Source organism: Melopsittacus undulatus, chromosome 11, assembly GCF_012275295.1.
Source record: "Melopsittacus undulatus isolate bMelUnd1 chromosome 11, bMelUnd1.mat.Z, whole genome shotgun sequence".
NCBI lineage: Eukaryota > Metazoa > Chordata > Aves > Psittaciformes > Psittaculidae > Melopsittacus > Melopsittacus undulatus.
In genome coordinates, this window is record NC_047537.1 from 8,021,500 (window position 1) to 8,038,967 (window position 17,468).

At 49.9% G+C, this 17,468-nt stretch overlaps 1 protein-coding gene across 2 annotated transcripts in view; it reads left to right on the forward strand.

Moving 5' to 3' along the window:
- Positions 1–13,578, forward strand: part of ASTN2 (astrotactin 2) — a 328,524-nt gene extending 314,946 nt beyond the window's left edge. Inside the window, exons 21-23 of one of the 2 annotated variants that reach the window (XM_034067350.1) lie at positions 5,147–5,247; positions 6,104–6,287; positions 12,703–13,578. In XM_034067350.1, the coding sequence (XP_033923241.1) occupies positions 5,147–5,247; positions 6,104–6,287; positions 12,703–12,940 (523 nt within the window). In that variant the 3' untranslated portion in view covers positions 12,941–13,578. The remainder of the gene's footprint in view (positions 1–5,146; positions 5,248–6,103; positions 6,288–12,702) is intronic. The other variant, XM_034067351.1, reaches the window with a different exon arrangement.
- The last annotated feature ends 3,890 nt before the right edge of the window (positions 13,579–17,468 follow it).

Genomic DNA, 17,468 nt, shown 5'->3' on the forward strand with positions numbered 1-17,468 from the left:
GGCTGGGAGCTGAAGGTACTAGAAGATTGGGAGAGAACAGTTTGTGCTCCTGGGTCCCCCAAGCATAAAGATGTGTGCAGGTTTTGTGGCACTCTTCCTGCTCTGCTCTGCACTTGCCTGTGTCTGGGCACTTTCAGAGCATTGCTGGCCCCAGGTCCCTCATGCTCAGTCCCCATGCTGACATGACAGAGGAGCAGAGACACAGGGATTGCCAAGAGCTGGTCCATTGAGAGCTTTTAAACAGGGGCCTCTGACTTGTTTTTCAGCTGGAACAGGAAGCAAGAAGGGCTGGCAAAGCAGGGGTGTGATGTGTGTGTGTCAGCACGCTGGACCAGCCTCAGCAGTGCTGGTTGAATGGGAGCCCAGAGACCCTGGGCTGTGCAGAAGGCATGAACAAGCTGTGATCCACAAGAAGGTGATGGCAAGATGTGCACGTAACACCGAGGTGATGCCACACAGGTTGGGATCTGTGTTTTTGTGCTCAGCATGATGGGCAGTGGTACCCACACTGCCAGGGGAGAGGGAAGCCAGTGCACTGTGTGACAGTGGCCAGGTCTACCCTGCACTCAGCTGCTGGAGCTAGCAGCAGTCTTGTGGCCGCAGGAGCAAAGCGCTGAGCCCAGGCTTATCAGCCAAGCTCCAGCCAACTGTCAAGAGCATCTTGTGATTGCACCACTTTGGGAAGCATGAGACCATATTTCTGCTGGGGTCTGGAGCAGCATCTCTGCCTTTTCCTCCATTCATGTGGTGCATGGGTTTGTCGCGCAACCATTGCTTTTGGATGCGGGCAGCTACTTGCAGGCACCCAGTTACTTAGCATGGGTGTTTGGCACCTGCAGGACTTGGGCTCTTTATAGGGCCCATATCTCAGCAGCCCAGACAGCCTGTTTGTAGTACAACATCTCGTCAAGCAGCTACACAAGCCCAAAGGCTTCAGGAAGAGCAGAGCACAAGGCAGAACACAAATGCCTGTGGTATCTCTATGGGATATAAAGACATCAGCTGCCAAGCTAAGGAAGGTCAGATGCAGAAGTTCTTATCTCCCTTCCCGCAAGTAAGGATCATGAGTAAAGCACTCAAACATGAGTATCATGAGAGGAAGTGAAAAAAACATGAGATGACATTGGTGTCTATAAATAAATAACATGTTCTGGGGCTTCGTTCTCAGCCTTAGAAGTAGTAGAGCCTTAGTTCCAGTAGAAGTTTGTATTTCGAGTTATTTTTTCTCTGCACTGAGAAACGTTTAGAATAGAAAACAAGAAAAACAGAAACATTTCTATTATTTTTCTATTCTTTAATATTCCTTATTTTAAATGCAATTAACTGTCTTCCACACTCACAGGATTCCAGAAACCGGAGCTTTAACATCCCCCTCTGCTTTCTCTTCTTCCCCCAAGAAGCCTAGTGATAAAATCCAGGCTTCAGCCAATGCTGGGTGGGGTATCTACAAGGAAGGTGTTGACATTTCATGAGGCCAAATGTTAATTGCTTTCTCTCTCTCTCTAAAAGTTCCTTCAGGTCCCAGTAGGTTTGAGTTTAGTAGTAAACATTTAAGCAGCATTACTTTATAGGACTTCATCCGCTGTGTTTTGCTGCAGAGGTGGCAGCGTTTCCAGGCATGGAGGGCTGATCTCTGCCAAGAGCATACGTGCTTGGAGTGGTGAAATGCTCTCTGGGACCTCTTTGGGCAAAATATGTCTTAGTATTTGTAGAAAAACAAGTGTTCATGTGTGCTCTTACTGAAGGCACTGATGGAAAAGAGGATCAGCTGTGAGACAGTAGCAGGTAGCCCCAAGCTCCTTTATAAAGCATAGGAGAACATGTGAAACCATCGTGAGGAAAGTTGATTGCTAAACAAAACACCTCCAGGTTACGAAGGAGGCTCTGTCAGGTCGTAGCTACCATATGGCATTCCAGGTTGTCTGATGTGTTTCAGGCACTCAGTGTGGGTCTGGGACCTTTTTGTTTCTGGCTTTGACTTCACTCCAGAGATCCTCTGCCTTGGGCAGAACACTCAGAACCACTCTTCGGCCTCATTGGTTTTGTTTTGCAGATTATCAGGGTTGGCATCATCAGGTGCAGCTCCATCATTGTCTGTAGGGATGCTGCCTGCTTCGGTCCTTGGCTCAGAACACTGGACTCCGGCCCACCATGTGCTCTGCACAGCTCCCTCCCTCAGTCGTGCTTGCTGCAGCTTTCCCCTTGTTTATATGCAGACCTCCCCATCCCTCCCATGTGGTTATGCTCCCTTGTGTCCCACCACCTTTGTGCCCTGTTGGGTCCCATGCTGGTCCTATCCTTGCTGGTGTCACCTCGGTTGCATCTGCTGGAGGTTTCTCTTAGATGCAGTGAGCAAGATCCTCCTGTTAATACCAGGTTTACTCTGAGCTGCAGATCTTTGCACTCTCTTCTCTTTATTATTGTCTGCTTCTGGGAATAAAAGGAAAACATAAACCCCAGCACTCTGCACAGTGCCATTAACTGCCCATAAAAGTGTTTTGCTGGGTGGTCAAGTGGTTTGAGAGCAAGATTGGAAACCATCATCTCCTGAGTTTCCAAACTGTGCATGTCACCGAGCCACTCCAGGGCAAGATGCTTCACCCCGTGTGTCTCTGTTTACCACCGATAAAGCAGAGCTATTCATACTGCTGTGCTTCAGAGTGATCTTTTGGACCGTAATTAATGTTAAAACCTGAGATCACTCGCTGGAAGGAGCTGGAGAGGTGCAGAGGGCTATGTGCTGCCAACCAGCTTCCACCAGAGCTGGATTTACTGGTGCTGATTCCAAAACATCTCATTCCGAGTGAATGGAAAAGAAGAACTTTCAGGTTCTTGAAAGAGGGCTGATTTTAGGTGAGATAAAGCAAGTATTTTTCTTTTTCCTACAAAAAAAAAAAAAAGTGGTTTTGAGCAGATCAAAATCTCTTTGATTCTGATGCTTTCCATTTACGTTTTGGGTTTTTTGCTTCTATCATCTGAAAAAAAAAAGGATTAAATGAAGGCCTTGTTTGTTGATATGTATTTTTTAACCTAGGTCTGACCAGTACAGATGCTCTTGCTCTTGGCAGCTGAATGACTTTGTTCCTGTGTGTGCTGGGCAGAGGGGAAAAGTGCAGTCAAATGGCTAACACAGGTCTTTAACATCATGCAGAGGGGTGGATATGCTTTAACACCCAACCAATCCTCCTGACCCCCCTGGTGATGGAATAGGTGATGTGGGCACTAATTGCTGAATATTACAACTGTGTTGGGATAAAACTCTGCTGTTTTTCATGGAAAGTGCTCTGGCACTGATTGCTAATGGAGCCTTGCTGCCTGAGCGGCTACAAGGCAGAGCAGAGGTTACACATTAGCTGTGCCCACCCATTTAAGAAAGAAAACACAACACCCCAGCTGCTGTGGCTAAGAAAGTGGCCCCAGGATGGGGATGGAGAGCAGCTCACAGCGGTAACCTGCATGGTGAGCCCTCTTACTGCTTGTTGTGCTTACCCTGATGAGCAAGAAGAACATTGCCCAGCTCTCTCAGTTCAGAATTCCTCTTCTCACTGGGGCTGAGGTCCCCCCACCCAACACTGGGTGCTCCTATTGCTGTTGCTTTCTGGGTCTGGAAAGAGAGGGATTCATGCTGCCAAGCTGCAGAGACACATCCATCCCTTACCTGCTTATAGCAGGAGACTCCTTACTCACCTTGAATCCTTTGTCTACTGCAAGGAGGTGGTACTTCTGGAACAGGATGCTGAAGTTAAACTCCTGCCCTAAATTTGCTATTACCCTATTGCTCTGTTGCTGTCCCTTAATTATAGCGGAAGAACAGCCTGTGTGTGGTACTTGTGAAGCTGTGGACATCGATCCCAATCTGAGAAACATTCCTTGTAAATTAAGGAAAATGATGTCATGCCAAAGAGTTAAATAGCATCTCCATGGGTGAGCTGAGAGTGTGCATCCTCTGCATGGCCCAGCTTAGTGGAAATGGGAGTTGCCCCTACACACAAACAGGCATCCTTGGCAGGCTGCTGGCATCCTTTCAGATAGCAAGTATTGTTAAGGAACTAAGGCTAATTGTTCAGGGAGAATGGGTCCTGTGCTGGGAATTGCTACTGTGCAAATGGCAGCTCTTATCAGGCACGTGTGTGGGATGAGAATAAGGGAGGCATTGCTCTGTCCCCATTAAGGATGCTGGGGAGTTAGGACCATTCCTTAAGTAAACACACCCCAAAGTCTCAATCCCATTTAAGCTTCAGCTGCTTTTATGGGACTCTTTACACTCACTTGCAAGAGCTGCTTGGGTTTAGGATAAGGAGCAGGGCTGTGTTGTTTCTTGGGAGCTGGGTACCCCACCACCAGGCATCTCCAACCTCCGAGGGGTTCAAGTCAGCTCCTGCATTCTGTCAAAGCCAGCTGGAGTTTCCATGCCTGGCTTGGAGTGAATAAACATGAACCAATGCCTTTTGCGAGGGTGGACAGAAGATTGTCACCCCTGCTGTGAAAAAGCTTTTGGAGCTTCAATATTCTGACCAGGGCTCTGGGCTCAGCATCCCCGGACATCCCATGCAGCCGTAGCCTGTTTATTGAATGCTTCATCCACCACAAAAGCCATATTTTACTGTCAGATGCTCTCCATTAGCTTCGAGTGTGAAATTATCATTCCCACCCTTTTACCAACCCCACCCTGGTGGGGAAATGAGGGAGAAAACAACCTCAAGGCCGTTCACAAAATGCGTATGAGCTGTCACTTGTCAGCACAGAGCCCGCTTACACCAGGAATTACTGCTCAGTCTCAGGAGGGCCACAGAGGAGCCCGGCTTGCAGACGCCAGAGCATTATAAGGTTTGCATCAGCACATGGCAAAGCAACCCTGGAGGTGTTTACACCCTCTTGCAGTCAGGCAGCTGCAGGGTGCAGCCCCCCAGGGCTCCCAGGGATGGAGGGCGTCTATCGTGCTGCATGGGGATGTGGTGGCCTCCTGTCTGTGGGTGCTCTCTCCTCTTCTAAGCCCATCTCACATCTCCTTGAGATGCCAAACCTGACTGATAGGAGCCTGGACCCCATTCTTCCTTTGTCTTGTGAAGGCCAGTTCCTATAACAACCCCATGGTGTGGGACTGGGGGATAAAGACATTGTTTTGCTTCTCCTTCCTGCCTTCCAGATTTACCCTTTACGCAGTGGATACGCGAGGGAGGCACTCAGAGCCGAGCACGGTCACCCTGAGGACAGCCTGCCCGCTGGTAGATGACAGCAAGGCAGAAGGTCAGTGTTCAGGTGCCTCATTTGCCATGACAAAAGACATTTCCTGCTAATTTTGCTTTGCCTCTATTCAGCTCTGAGTGTTCAGGAGGATGCTGGTGGCAGCTGGTTTGGTTCCGAATCAGAAACACCCGTAAAAGCCCAGCCACTTTTGCACAGCTGCATTTTTTGAGGTTTGAAGCCAATACCTTTTGTTCTTATGCCCAGAGCATTTGGCTGCTTTCAGATTTAAAGATTCCTCTATGTGAAAGGCAGGTTACCTGTTTTCTTTCTTCCTTGCTTTCTATTCTGAAAAGCTCACAAAAGGAAGTTTTGTTTAATGCTTTATTCCGTGTTCTTGATGAGCATTACCAGGAAAAATGAACAAACGGGAGACTGCAGAGAAGGAAGGGAATGGAGTTTTGTGCATTTTTCAACTCTAAAGAAAGATCCTTTTCTACAGCAGAGTTCACCCTCTTGTTTAATACATCTGAGCAGCTCTAGTAGATACCACAAGGATGATGTGCATTATTTGTGACTGAAGTACCATGTTGTTACCAACAGTGTTGTATTCTTCCTATCCTTTAGCATCATAGCTGTGCAGTTGCTTTTGTTCTGGTGAATTAGGGAAGAGCTTGCCTACCTTACATGAGAGTGTAAGGCTGTGTTTGCAGCCCTCCTTCTCTTCCCATTCCTTCATGGAGCATTGCTGGAGTCTTTAAATGCTCCCCCACTCACCAAATACTGCTGCAGGCAATCCCAAGGGACCAGCAGCCACCCCAGACACCCACCCCTCCTGCCCACCCTGCCAAAGGCTTCACTCCTCCTGTGTTAGCACCTTCTGGCTGTTCATTAATCCCATTCCCCTGATCCTTTCCAGAGATAGCTGACAAAATCTACAACCTCTACAACGGCTACACCAGTGGGAAGGAGCAGCAGACGGCATACAACACACTGATGGAGGTCTCCGCTTCCATGCTCTTCCGAGTCCAGCACCACTACAACTCCCACTACGAGAAGTTTGGAGACTTCGTGTGGCGTAGTGAGGATGAGCTGGGGCCCAGGTACCTGTCTCTTCCCTGCACTCTCCCCTCACCAATGCCTGGAGTACACTTCTGCTTGGCCACTGTGGATGTGACCCTCGTTGCCTTCCCCTTGTATCTGAGAGAAGTCCCCTTTTGGTGGTCGCCAAGCTATCATCCCCTAGAACCACTCAATCTTTAGATGAGTGGTTATGGCAGACATAGCAGCTTGGAGGTCTTTGGGTGGGTGTCTGTGGGATATGTATCAACCAGCCTGAACCAGGCAGGTAGTACAGATGAGCTGGGTGTGCTGGAAAAGCTGAAGGGTGTAAATTAGGCCTGAGACAAGAGAGTAAACTGGGAGCAACTCTGATCCTCTTCAGTTGCAGAGCCATGGTAGATGTGACCATGGCTGCCCTAGTGTTCAGAGATGTCCTGTTGAATTGCAGGGTGGATGGTTGGAAAGGGTGACTGAGGGGATGGAGCAAACATGCAGCAGGTATGTATGTGTTGAGTGGTGTGTGCACCAAGCATTAGGTACCAAGAGCTGCCGTACAGAGGCAGCTGTACATGTTGGGGTGTTTGAGGAATACAGGCCAAGTCCATCTCTATGCATTGTGAATGCCAAAGAGCCAGGTAATGCGGAGCAGCACAATCCTTCCTGAGCAGTTTTTGCTGGTGTCAAGGAACATGATGTGACCTCCAGGACCAAAGTAGATTCTGCACCCAGGACAGATCCATTCTGCCATCCTGCATTCACATTGGCTTCCTTCACACCCAGGCAAAATTCCCTGTGGACACTGAAGGAGAGGACCACTTGTCCCACATTTAGCTTTGGGCTCCTGTTACCTCCTCATGTGGTTGGGGACATGTGTGGCAATGTAAACACCCTGCTGCAGGGGGATTAATCCTATGTGAAAACAGTTTTGAGCCCCTGGAAGGGCACAGCTGAGGTGCTGGTGAACAGATTATTACTTGTGTGTGTAGATTGACTGTTTGACACCATCAGAGGGATCAGCGATTGAGCAATTGATATTTGATAAACTTGGCTCTTCTAAATAGTATCTTTCATGAACATTTCCTTCTATTTATTTCTCTATCTGCCTTGACGTGTGTTTATTCTCACAGTGGTATATGGTTGCCATACAAACCATAAATGTTTCCAAAATTCTCTTTTCCACCTTCCCTCTGTCCCAAAAGAATAATTCAGCTTGCTGATATAGGCACTAGAAAGGTCCTCCTGAATTTTAGCCCTGTGGTGCCCCTTACACTGTGCAAGGATGCCAGCAAATGCACAGCTCCTCATCTGTTACCTATATACACCTTTATAGAGGCATTTCCTCTTTACCATACATTTCATGCTCTGAGGAGGGCTGGGAGAGGTTTGGTTCTGGGAGTATGAAGAGGAACCTTTCCAGAGGGACTGCGTCTGCAAACCCCATTGACTCAAAGATATCAAAGGTACATGAAGTACATTGCACCCAGGGCCAGACTGCCACCCAGCTCCTTAGGAAGCATTCTGCTTCTATCTGCTTGTTAGATACTGCTAAGGATCTGCCCATAACACCAGATGACAGCTCATCACAACAGTTTATATCCCTCCTGGACACAAATCCAAGCTGACTTCGGGCTTGCCCTCCTCCAGAGATGACCTTGGTCATAGTTTCTTTGGTAGTTCATTACCCTCTGGCACAGATCCATCCTCATCCACTGACCTCCTCCTCCTTTGATGACACTGCAGACTCCTTTGTCCTTTTCAGTTGCTCCTCTCTCTTTAAATCCCTGGGAACCATCAGCCTCTTCTTACAGATCTTTATTTCCTCTGTTACTTGAGACCCAACACACTTACCGAAGGATGCTGTCTAACCTGATACCTGCATCAAGCCATGAGAGTTACAAGGTGACATTTAAACTGCCCATCTTGCTTGACTGTACCACACTACATGTGGAGCCAGTGGTCGATTCGGCTGCTGTCTGCCTTTCTCACCAATCCAGATGAGTTCCTAGCGGTACCCCTGTTCTCTACTTGAGCAATACGTGACTTGCAGCCAAGGAGAAGCATCTACAAACACCACAGCAGCTAGTGCCAGGGCCCTGACAAGAGCAAAGCTCTGCCATCCAGCTTGGACAGAAGCAGAGGAGAGTAAGGATGTGCCAATGGAGGCCACCTTGTGACACGATTGGGACTGACAGCCTCTTCTCCTTCCAGGGGAGGACATTCATTTTCCTACCTTGAAATGTTTATCAGATGAGCCTCAGCTTCGCAGTAAATGTTCCCTCATAAACCAGAGCGACAAGAGGGAAGTTGCTTGCCTCCGTGTAATAAATACATCACCCCAGAGCCCTCGTGAGCCCAGTTTCCATGAAAGCCACAGGTTACTGCAAACAGCTGCTTGCAAGGAGCCATGCTGAAAGCCAGATGTCCCAACCAGACCGTTTACATTAAGGAGACATTAAAAACTTAGCTCATAGGTGGCCCTAAACCAGGACTTTCTGTGGTCAGCAGCATCTTGGCACCTGGCTTGCCTCTTCCTGCTAGTCTCCTTTAGCAACAACAAACCCTTTCCTGCTCCCCTTCCCAGTCCTCTTGCAGACGCAGAGCGAATCTCACAGAGTTAATTTGTTCCAATGCAATCTGTCTAAAGCAGTGAAGGTTTAATGCTACTGTGCAGTCAGACCTTTGGATGTGTGCAGCCAGAGGGTTTCCTGACACAGCAACAGGGAGATTTCTGTATTAGTTTCTCTCACTGTGTTTTCAGGACAATTTGGATGACCACTGGCTCTATGAGGAGGCAGGACAAGTAATTAAGTTTATATCTTCCTTCCATGCCCCTACTTGTGGCCTCCAGCAAGAACCAGGGGTCAGGATGTGGCACCAGCCCAGGGCTTGCAGCCTTTCCTTTGCTGGAGCAAGTCACCAGGCAGGCAGCCGGGACAGTCACGGGGGATGAAGTGCATCTCCAGAGCAGCTGCCTTCTGGTACCGAGGGGGAATGCAATGTTCTGATGGGAGGGTGTGATAAGAGGCCGTCAAGTCCTGGACTCATTGTCCTCCCTTATGAGGGTCTGACAGACCCAGGTCAGTTCTCAGTAGAGTGGAAAAATCTGTATTTATGACAAAATCACCCCATCTGGGAACACAGCAGCCAGGCAGCAGTCCTGGGAATCTCATCCTCCCTCTACCCCAGGTATCATTTCTTCTTTGCTTCTTTATTCTGGTTCATTCCCTTTTAATACCTTGCTCCTAGGTGAAATAGGGCAAAGTTCTGCTGGCTCTGGATATGTTTTCATCCCACACCAGCCCTCAGCATGAGTGGTCACTGTTCCCTCTGCATCTGGGGGCAAATGTCCCTGTGGGAGCACCCCTGGGCTGGGCAGAGCAGGACATAACATGTCTCCTGCTCTTGGTCACATCCTTGCGGAGCTGGGGCTGGCAACCAGGGACCTCGGTGCCCTGTCCCCTGTGCAATCACTGCACTGCACTCCCTTGCAGTGGGGCCACTGGTTCATGCACACACTTGGAAGATGCCCTGGCAACACCCATCCCCTTTCCCTTTCATCTCCCCCACCATGCCACGAGGTACCACAGAGGGAAACAGCCATGTAGAGCCTATTTTTAAATCCCCCTCTTCATCATTTATGACTGTGGCTGTGACCTCCTAAATCCATCATAGAAGTGGAGACCAAAATCAACCCCTGGCTGACACCAACTTAAAACAACAGCCCTTGTGGTGGGCACGTGGCAGGTGGGAGAGGTCCACTGGCTCATGCCAATGTGGGGGCACCCCTTGTCTGGGATATGGGGTGATGGGAAGGGGTTTACTTCATCCCTTTGGGGACTGAAAGCTGGGGGTTTGGCCACAGGCAACTCCCCCCTCACACACTCCTCTCCCTATTCCTGCCCTTTAATAAGGTAATAAATTACCGTTCCTGGCAGGGATGAGGTTGGTCAGCATTTAGGAAGATTTCATTTCCAGGATTTGAAAAGGTGGTCGTTCTGACCCGACAGCCCTCCGCAGGGAGCGCTTGGGTAATACCCAGGCCTTGATTTATGGTGTTAAATTGGCAGCCCAAGAACTGCTCCTGTAATTTATTACCCCACTTCACCAGAGAGCCTCTCTTTTCCCCTCACCCGCTCCGGGTCTCCTTCTCCTCAGTTGTTTTAAGAGGGAACAGCTGACAGCCGAAAGCTAAATCTAACATTTACACATGACTTCATTACCCCACTAGCATAAATGACTCAAAGTGGTGAAACCCATTAAAACTGGGGCTTTTTGGCACTGGGAACTGAAAGCCAGGGGCCTGATTCCCTCCCTCCCCATCACCCAGTCTCCTGCTTGACCACAGTGCAGTGTGTTTTCAGCATCCTTGTAGCACCAAGCTGTTGTGTGCTGCATCCCAGCCTCAAACACTGATTCTTTCCCGGGAATGTCTGAACCAAGCACACATGCAGATGCAGTGGTGTGTGAACAGTAAGTTGAAGTGATGAGAAGGAAGGAGAGAAAAAAGAGCTTGGCCAGCACATGTACAGGAATGGGCAGTCCACTCCTTGTGTTGTTTAGGGCCGAGTTGTGATTGTCACCACTGGGGTTTGCCTCAAGGGCTCATCATGGCCACTCATTGTTGCTTCCTTCTTGCTATGGCTGGGAAAGGCCTTATGGAGTCAGTCTGGGGGAAAATCATTGGGTTGTTTGGGTTGCCTTCAGTTGGATGACTTCCCCATGTCAGCTGTCACATCAAAGTCCATCCTAGGAGCTGACCATGGGCTCTTGGCTCTAAGAACAGGTCAGACAGATATTCATCAAGGCAGGTTGTTCCCAGTAAGGAAATGGCACAGATGATGGTGTTTGGTCCTTTCCAACACCAGTGACTGTGATCTGCGGAAGTTTGTTCACTGTAGTGACTGTCACTACAGACTTTGCTGAGCTGAGCTTTACTTGATCAGTCTTTACTGAAAGCATCTAATGCCATTGTAGGATTTCATAACATCTGCAGCAGGTATGTGGCAGTGAAGGGCCTGTTCTCAGCAGTGGGAGCACCAGATGCTGCAGAAGGTCATGTGGCTACTATAAAGAGTAGCATGAGGAGAGGATTCTGTCAGAGCGAGCTGGGCTCAGCTCAGCCCATGACACCATTATTATATCTGTGTGTATAGCTAATGACTCAAATTGCCTAGTTAAGCTTGTCTTTATACATTAAATAAACACATGGGTACCATGTAGTGTGGTCCAAGAATGACCAAGTCCCTTTACTCTTCCCCTGTAAAGCCAACCCTGACCCCATCACCCTGGGGATGGAGCAGGGCAGTTTTCCACATGTAGCGCTGGAGGAGCAGTGCTTTACTACAGCCTTTCATCCACTGTTTCTGCTCTGCAGGGATTGGTCTGTAGCTCTTTGGGATGCTGGGATGCTCTCTTGCCTCCTGCTGCCGTCTCTGCCCTCTGCTCCAGTGCTGGGTGGCTCCAGGCAGCCCTTCCCTGGCGTCCTGTTGCTGAGTGCCTGTGGGTGCATCGGGCTCCCCCCGCACTGCAACACCACTCAGCTTTCATAACCAACTAATCCCTGTGTTTGTGCCTCTCTTCCCCTGACATAGCATTATCAGGAATTTACATTCCTGCAGGAACTGCAAAACCCCCAAGCCCTGCATCCAGAACTTTCCTGTGGCACCCAAGGGAGAGGAAATAATCTGTGATCTTGCGACTTTCAGGCCACTGAAATAAAACCCTTTTCCCCCTTCCTTTGTTTAATTTAGCACTTTTCAGGCTCCCACGAGGGGATTCTTGGTTTCTCATGGGTTTATTTTGTTTTGTCTTAATGTGGTGTGCTTTTTTCCTTCACTTTTCTAGTGTCAGTCATTTGGGGTCATTTGCCTCCTGGAGACTTGGGAAAACAGGGAAGGGAGGGCTGGGCTCATCAATAGGGTGCTGGGGGTGTCACCAGGGTGCATGGGGACTAGCACATGTGCTGGAGCCTGTCAGAGCACGTAGTGGTGATGGTGATCGTATAGCAGGGGCAGACAGAGACCCTGTGCACCCAAGCTGCTCTTGTGGGTCATGTCTGAGGTCCCTCCAGCCTGGTGCTGTGGAATAGTAGATACACCCAAAATATTTGAGCAAAACAGGGCTACTCACTTGAAATAGGAAAAACAATGTCAGGAAAATGGGTCTCATGCATTCTTCATAGAATCATAGAATGGTTTGTGTTGAAAGGGACCTTAAAGCTCCTCCAGCTCCAACCCCCTGCCACGGGCAGGGACACCTTCCACTGGAGCAGCTTGCTCCAAGCCCCTGTGTCCAACCTGGCCTTGAACACTGCCAGGGATGGGGCAGCCACAGCTTCTCTGGGCACCCTGTGCCAGCACCTCAGCACCCTCATGATGAACCCCAGAAGTCCTGTCTCCTTGTCTCTTTGCATTGCCCGCACTGCTCTGTCTCTATCTCTATCTCTGTCCCCTCCAGGAAAGCACACCTGATCCTGAGGAGGCTGGAGAAGGTCAGCAGTCACTGCTCCACCCTGCTACGCAGTGCCTACATCCAGAGCCGCACCGAGACCATGCCCTACTTGTTCTGCCGCAGCGAAGAGGTCCGGCCGCCCGGCATGGTCTGGTACAGCATCCTAAAGGACACCAAAGTAACGTGCGAGGAGAAGATGGTCTCCATGCTGCGCAACACGTATGGGGAGTCCAAGGGGCGGTGAAGGAAGGTGCAGGCCTGGAGCTGTGGGAGGCAAAGGGACTCTGAGGAGTCAAGGACTTGTGATAATGCTGAGTGCTGGTGGGGTTTGGGGTCGGGTGGTGTTTGGAGGGGTTGGAAGGGGACAGCGAGGCCAAACAGGACTTTCTCATTCAGACAGCAGAGAAACAAGAAATCAGCAAGTTGGACTTTTAATTTCTTTTCCTTTTTTTTTTTTAATTTTTCAAGAAGAAAAATACCAAGAAGAAATTCCCTAATTTGACTCAGCATCAAAGCCTCTCCTTTTTAATCTTTTCTTACTGAATTTCCTGGACTACACGTTCCAAAACCCTGGATAGGAGGATATAATGCGCTGGAAGCCAGTGCCAGACAGAGGGGAGCTGCTGGGCGCAGGGTTACCCCCTCCGTGCCTGTGGGGCGAGGGACCCCGCTGCAGCGGTGACTGAGGACACAGGAGGAGGTGGCGCGGGTGGCCGGTGACACCACGCTGCCAGCCAGGATGCCCGGATTGAGATGCCAGGCGGGTGCCGGGATGCTGCAGGCAAGCTGGGCTTTTGTACCACTGCGAGTCGACGGAGCGGCTCCGTGCGCAGCCGGTGCCCGGCAGCTCGTGCTGTGCATTAAAGGTTCATATTAAGTCCATCTCTGCTGCCTCCTTGGTGTTTCTTCCTGACACCATCTCAGTGCTCCTTGGGCATTCGCAGGGCTTCAGGACCAGGTGTCATCACTGGTGGCTGTTCCTAGGATGTGTCCTGCTATTTGGCTCTGGATGCAGTCCTGCATCCAGCTCTGGAGTCCTCAGTACAGGGAAGACATGGACCTGTTGGAGAGGGTCCAGAGGAGGCCACAAAAATGATGAGAGGGATGGAACACCTCTGCTATGAGGAATGGCTGAAAGAGTTGGGATTGTTCATCGTACTGATAGGACAAGGGGTAATGGGTTGAAACTTAAACAGCAGAGGTTTAGATTGGATCTAAGGAAGAAATTCTTTCCTGTTAGGGTGCTGAGGTACTGGAATGGGTTGCCCAGGGAGGTTGTGAATGTTCCATCCCTGACGGTGTTCAAGGCCAGGTTGGATGAAGCCTTGGGTGATACGGTTTAGTGTGAGGTGTCCTTGCCCACAGCAAGGGGGTTGGAACTGGATGATCTTAAGGTCCTTTCCAACCCAAACTATTCTATGATTCTATGGTCTCCAGGGAGACCTTATTGTGGTCTTTCAGTACATAAAAGGTGCCTAAAGAAAGATGAGGACAGACTTTTTAGCAGGGCCTATTGCAACAGGATGATGGGTGATGGTTTTAAACTAAAAGAGGAGAGATTCAGGCTGCATGTGAGGAAGAAATTCTTTACAATGAGGGTGGTAAAACACTGGCACAGATTGCCCAGAGAGGTGGTGGATGCTCCATTCCTGGAGACATTGAAGCCAAGCTGGATGTGGTTCTGATCTAGATGAAGATGTCCCTGCTTACTGCAGAGGTTTGGAAATAGATGACCTTTGAAGGTCCCTTCCAACCCAAACCATTCCATCATTTTATCAGGAGATGTATTTGGAAACCGGAGCTGACCCCAAGAGCTGGATACACAGAGACAAGGGGAAAGTGCAGCCTCTTTGTGTAGAGTCCTTCTCCCTCCCAACACCCAGCTCGGCCACTGTCCCCAGTGGGAGCTGGAGGCGTGTGGGAAAGCCCAAGAAGGAAGCCAGGGGCTAAAAGGACGTAGAGAATCTGGTTTCTTTTACTGTCAGATGTGGGTTAGGCTGGCCCAGGATCCCTGTGGGTAATGGATTTCTCAGCCTGGCAGCCAAACCAGAAAGTGCAGGAGGGTGAGAGGGGAAAACACACAAGAATCAGATCATTTCAGAAGCTGTTGCTTTTTAAAGCAAAATGACAAAACCTGGAGTGGGGAAAGGGAACAGTGTGGGTTGAATGAATGGGTTTGGTCAGCCCAAAGCAAATAGTTTTGTTTAGTCTTTCAGGTTATTTTAACCCTTTAATGTAAAAGCAAACAAGCAGGAGGTGAGTTTCAAACTGAAAATGTTTCGAAGCCAAAGGTGCAGGATTTGTTGGGGAGGAAGTTGAGCCAGAGGCCTCGGAGACCTTTATCTTCTTGAACTAAACCTATTTGCCTGATTTGCACCCACTCAAATAATCCTGATGGTTTTTCCCAAGCTGCTGTTTTCCACCCCCTCTTTGGTTATGTCTCTTCTTTCATCTTAAGCCACATTGACGGTACACATTGGAAGGCCTTGAGTACCTGGTCAAAGTCCTACTGGAGTTCAGTCTGTCACTGGGGCTTACATAGCACTGTGCATTAGGGCCATGGAGGGACCATGATGCCATGTGTGTTAAAACATCTCTCAGCCCCCAGCACAGTTGCTGCCTGTCAACCATCCCTTTACTCTTCAGAAGTGGCTGGTGGCCATGGAGTTTGGTTGTGGGGATGAAGACAACCATGGGGTTGGAACTGGATGACCTTTGAAGGTCCCTTCCAACCTGAACTCTTCTATGATTCTATCACTTGCTGCAGATGAACATAGACTTAGCATTTGCTTAGCCAGAGCTGCTAAGTCCTGGTGTAGCTCTCAGTACCCATCCAGCACCTTAGGCACCAGCCAGGACTGAATGGCTGCAAGCAGCAAGGCCGGAGCTCACAGATCTTGCACCTCCCATAGAAAGAGACACTGATGTGGCAAGAGGTGAGGCAGTAGTTGTTCAGCTTTGCTATTGTGTAAAGCAAAACACAGCAAACCCCTTGGAATCCAGACGTGCATGTGTCCCAGCCAGAGCCTGGACTGGTGTTACTGGCACCATGGTGTTAGACTGAGGTTGAGTACATGACATGGCACACGCACTGCCAGGGGTGGGGGAAACCCTAAATCCCTCTTTGGAGGCATTGATACAGATTGACCAGGGCTGATCCTTCCCTCCCATCAGCTGCAGAGTGGGCAAAGGCTCCATCACCCCACAGGATCTGTCACGTACCAGGAGTGCCAGGTCAAGAGCAACCTGGCTGGTCCCAACCCAATGAATGCACCTCCATATGCTTTGAATCCTTCTTGTTTTTCAAGGCTCTGGTCCACAGCCTTTCTCTGGGTTTATATTGGTTTGGTTTTGGCTGGAGATGATTCATTTCTCTGCAGAGCCCCGTGCAGTGTGTGCTGCAATAGGGAGCAGCTCCATGGTTTCACTGCAGGTGGTGATCTACCTGATGGACAAATCACTTGTGTTCTCACATGGGACTGGAGTCAATGGCAGGTGTGATGGGACTAATGCCACTCTTGGGACTCCTGACCATCGTAAGTGTGATGCTAGGTGTTACGAATAGGAGATGCCAGCCAAAATGCAGGTTGGCTGGCTGGATGCCCTTCAGCATCCAGGAGTTATTTCCCTCTCTGACACAGTGAGCTCCCCACAGTGGTGTGTTCTGCACATGGGATACCCACCCCAGCAGCAGAGTGCAGGGGAAAAGGGGCAAAGCATGCGACATTGGGAGGTTTTACTGCAGATGGCGATAGAATGGGGACCTTCAACTCTGGTCGTCTTAACTTCTGCTGGGAACAAAACAGGAACAGCACAAGGATTGGGCTGTGTATCCTCCCTGGCTCCACGCTGCAAGGACCAGGGGCTTAATTCCTGCTGCTTACCTTGGAAAGCTGCTGAAGAGCCTCACTTCACATCCTTGGTGAGGCTGGCTGTTGCGTAAGGGTACGTATACAGAGCAAGTTGTGTGTAAGCCTGAGTCGATGTGTACAAAGCAGGTGGAAGAGTCTAGACTCCTGGGCAGGGAGGCTGTGCAGTTAAACAGCTATTAACCTGTCGAGAAGCGCACCTAGCTCCCAGATCAAAGCCAGGGGAGCCTCTGGCCAGTGATGCTCCCAGTGTACCCAAGCCAAACAAACCCGAGGCATTTGTGGAGGCTGCACATCCTGCGGTGCGCGGCTGAAAGGAAGGGTCTGTGTTTGCTCCCTGGAAACTTTGGAGAATGTAACCCTCTGGCTTTCAAGATAAACAGTTGTAGTCACAGCCCAGCAATGCTGGCAGATGGACCCGTGCCCCGTCGTGCGTGTGCGCACACATCCCACACCATTCCACTGGCTCCCATAGGGAAAAGGGATCCTTGCTCTAAAGCAAGTTGCTGCTGCCCCAGGAGCTGGCTCCTCTTGACAAGCTGTGCCCTGCCTTTGCTGTGCCATTGGCTGGGCTTTGGCAGCCCTGTCCTGGGTGGGGAGAGCACCAAGGGTGGATGAAACATGAAAAGTGAGTGGGGAGAGGGACAAAAAGATGACATCATAAGGACATGGAACCATTGGAACAAGTCCAGAGGAGGCCACGAGGATGCTCAGGGGCTGGAGCACCTCCTGTATGGAGACAGGCTGAGAACACTGGGGCTGTTCAGCCTGGAGAAGAGAAGCTGCGTGGAGACCTCAGAGCAGCTTCCAGTGTCTGAAGGAGGCTGCAAAGATGCTGGAGAGGGGCTCTTCATCAGGGACTTGTAGCGACAGGACAAGGGGTGATGGGTTCAAAATGAAACG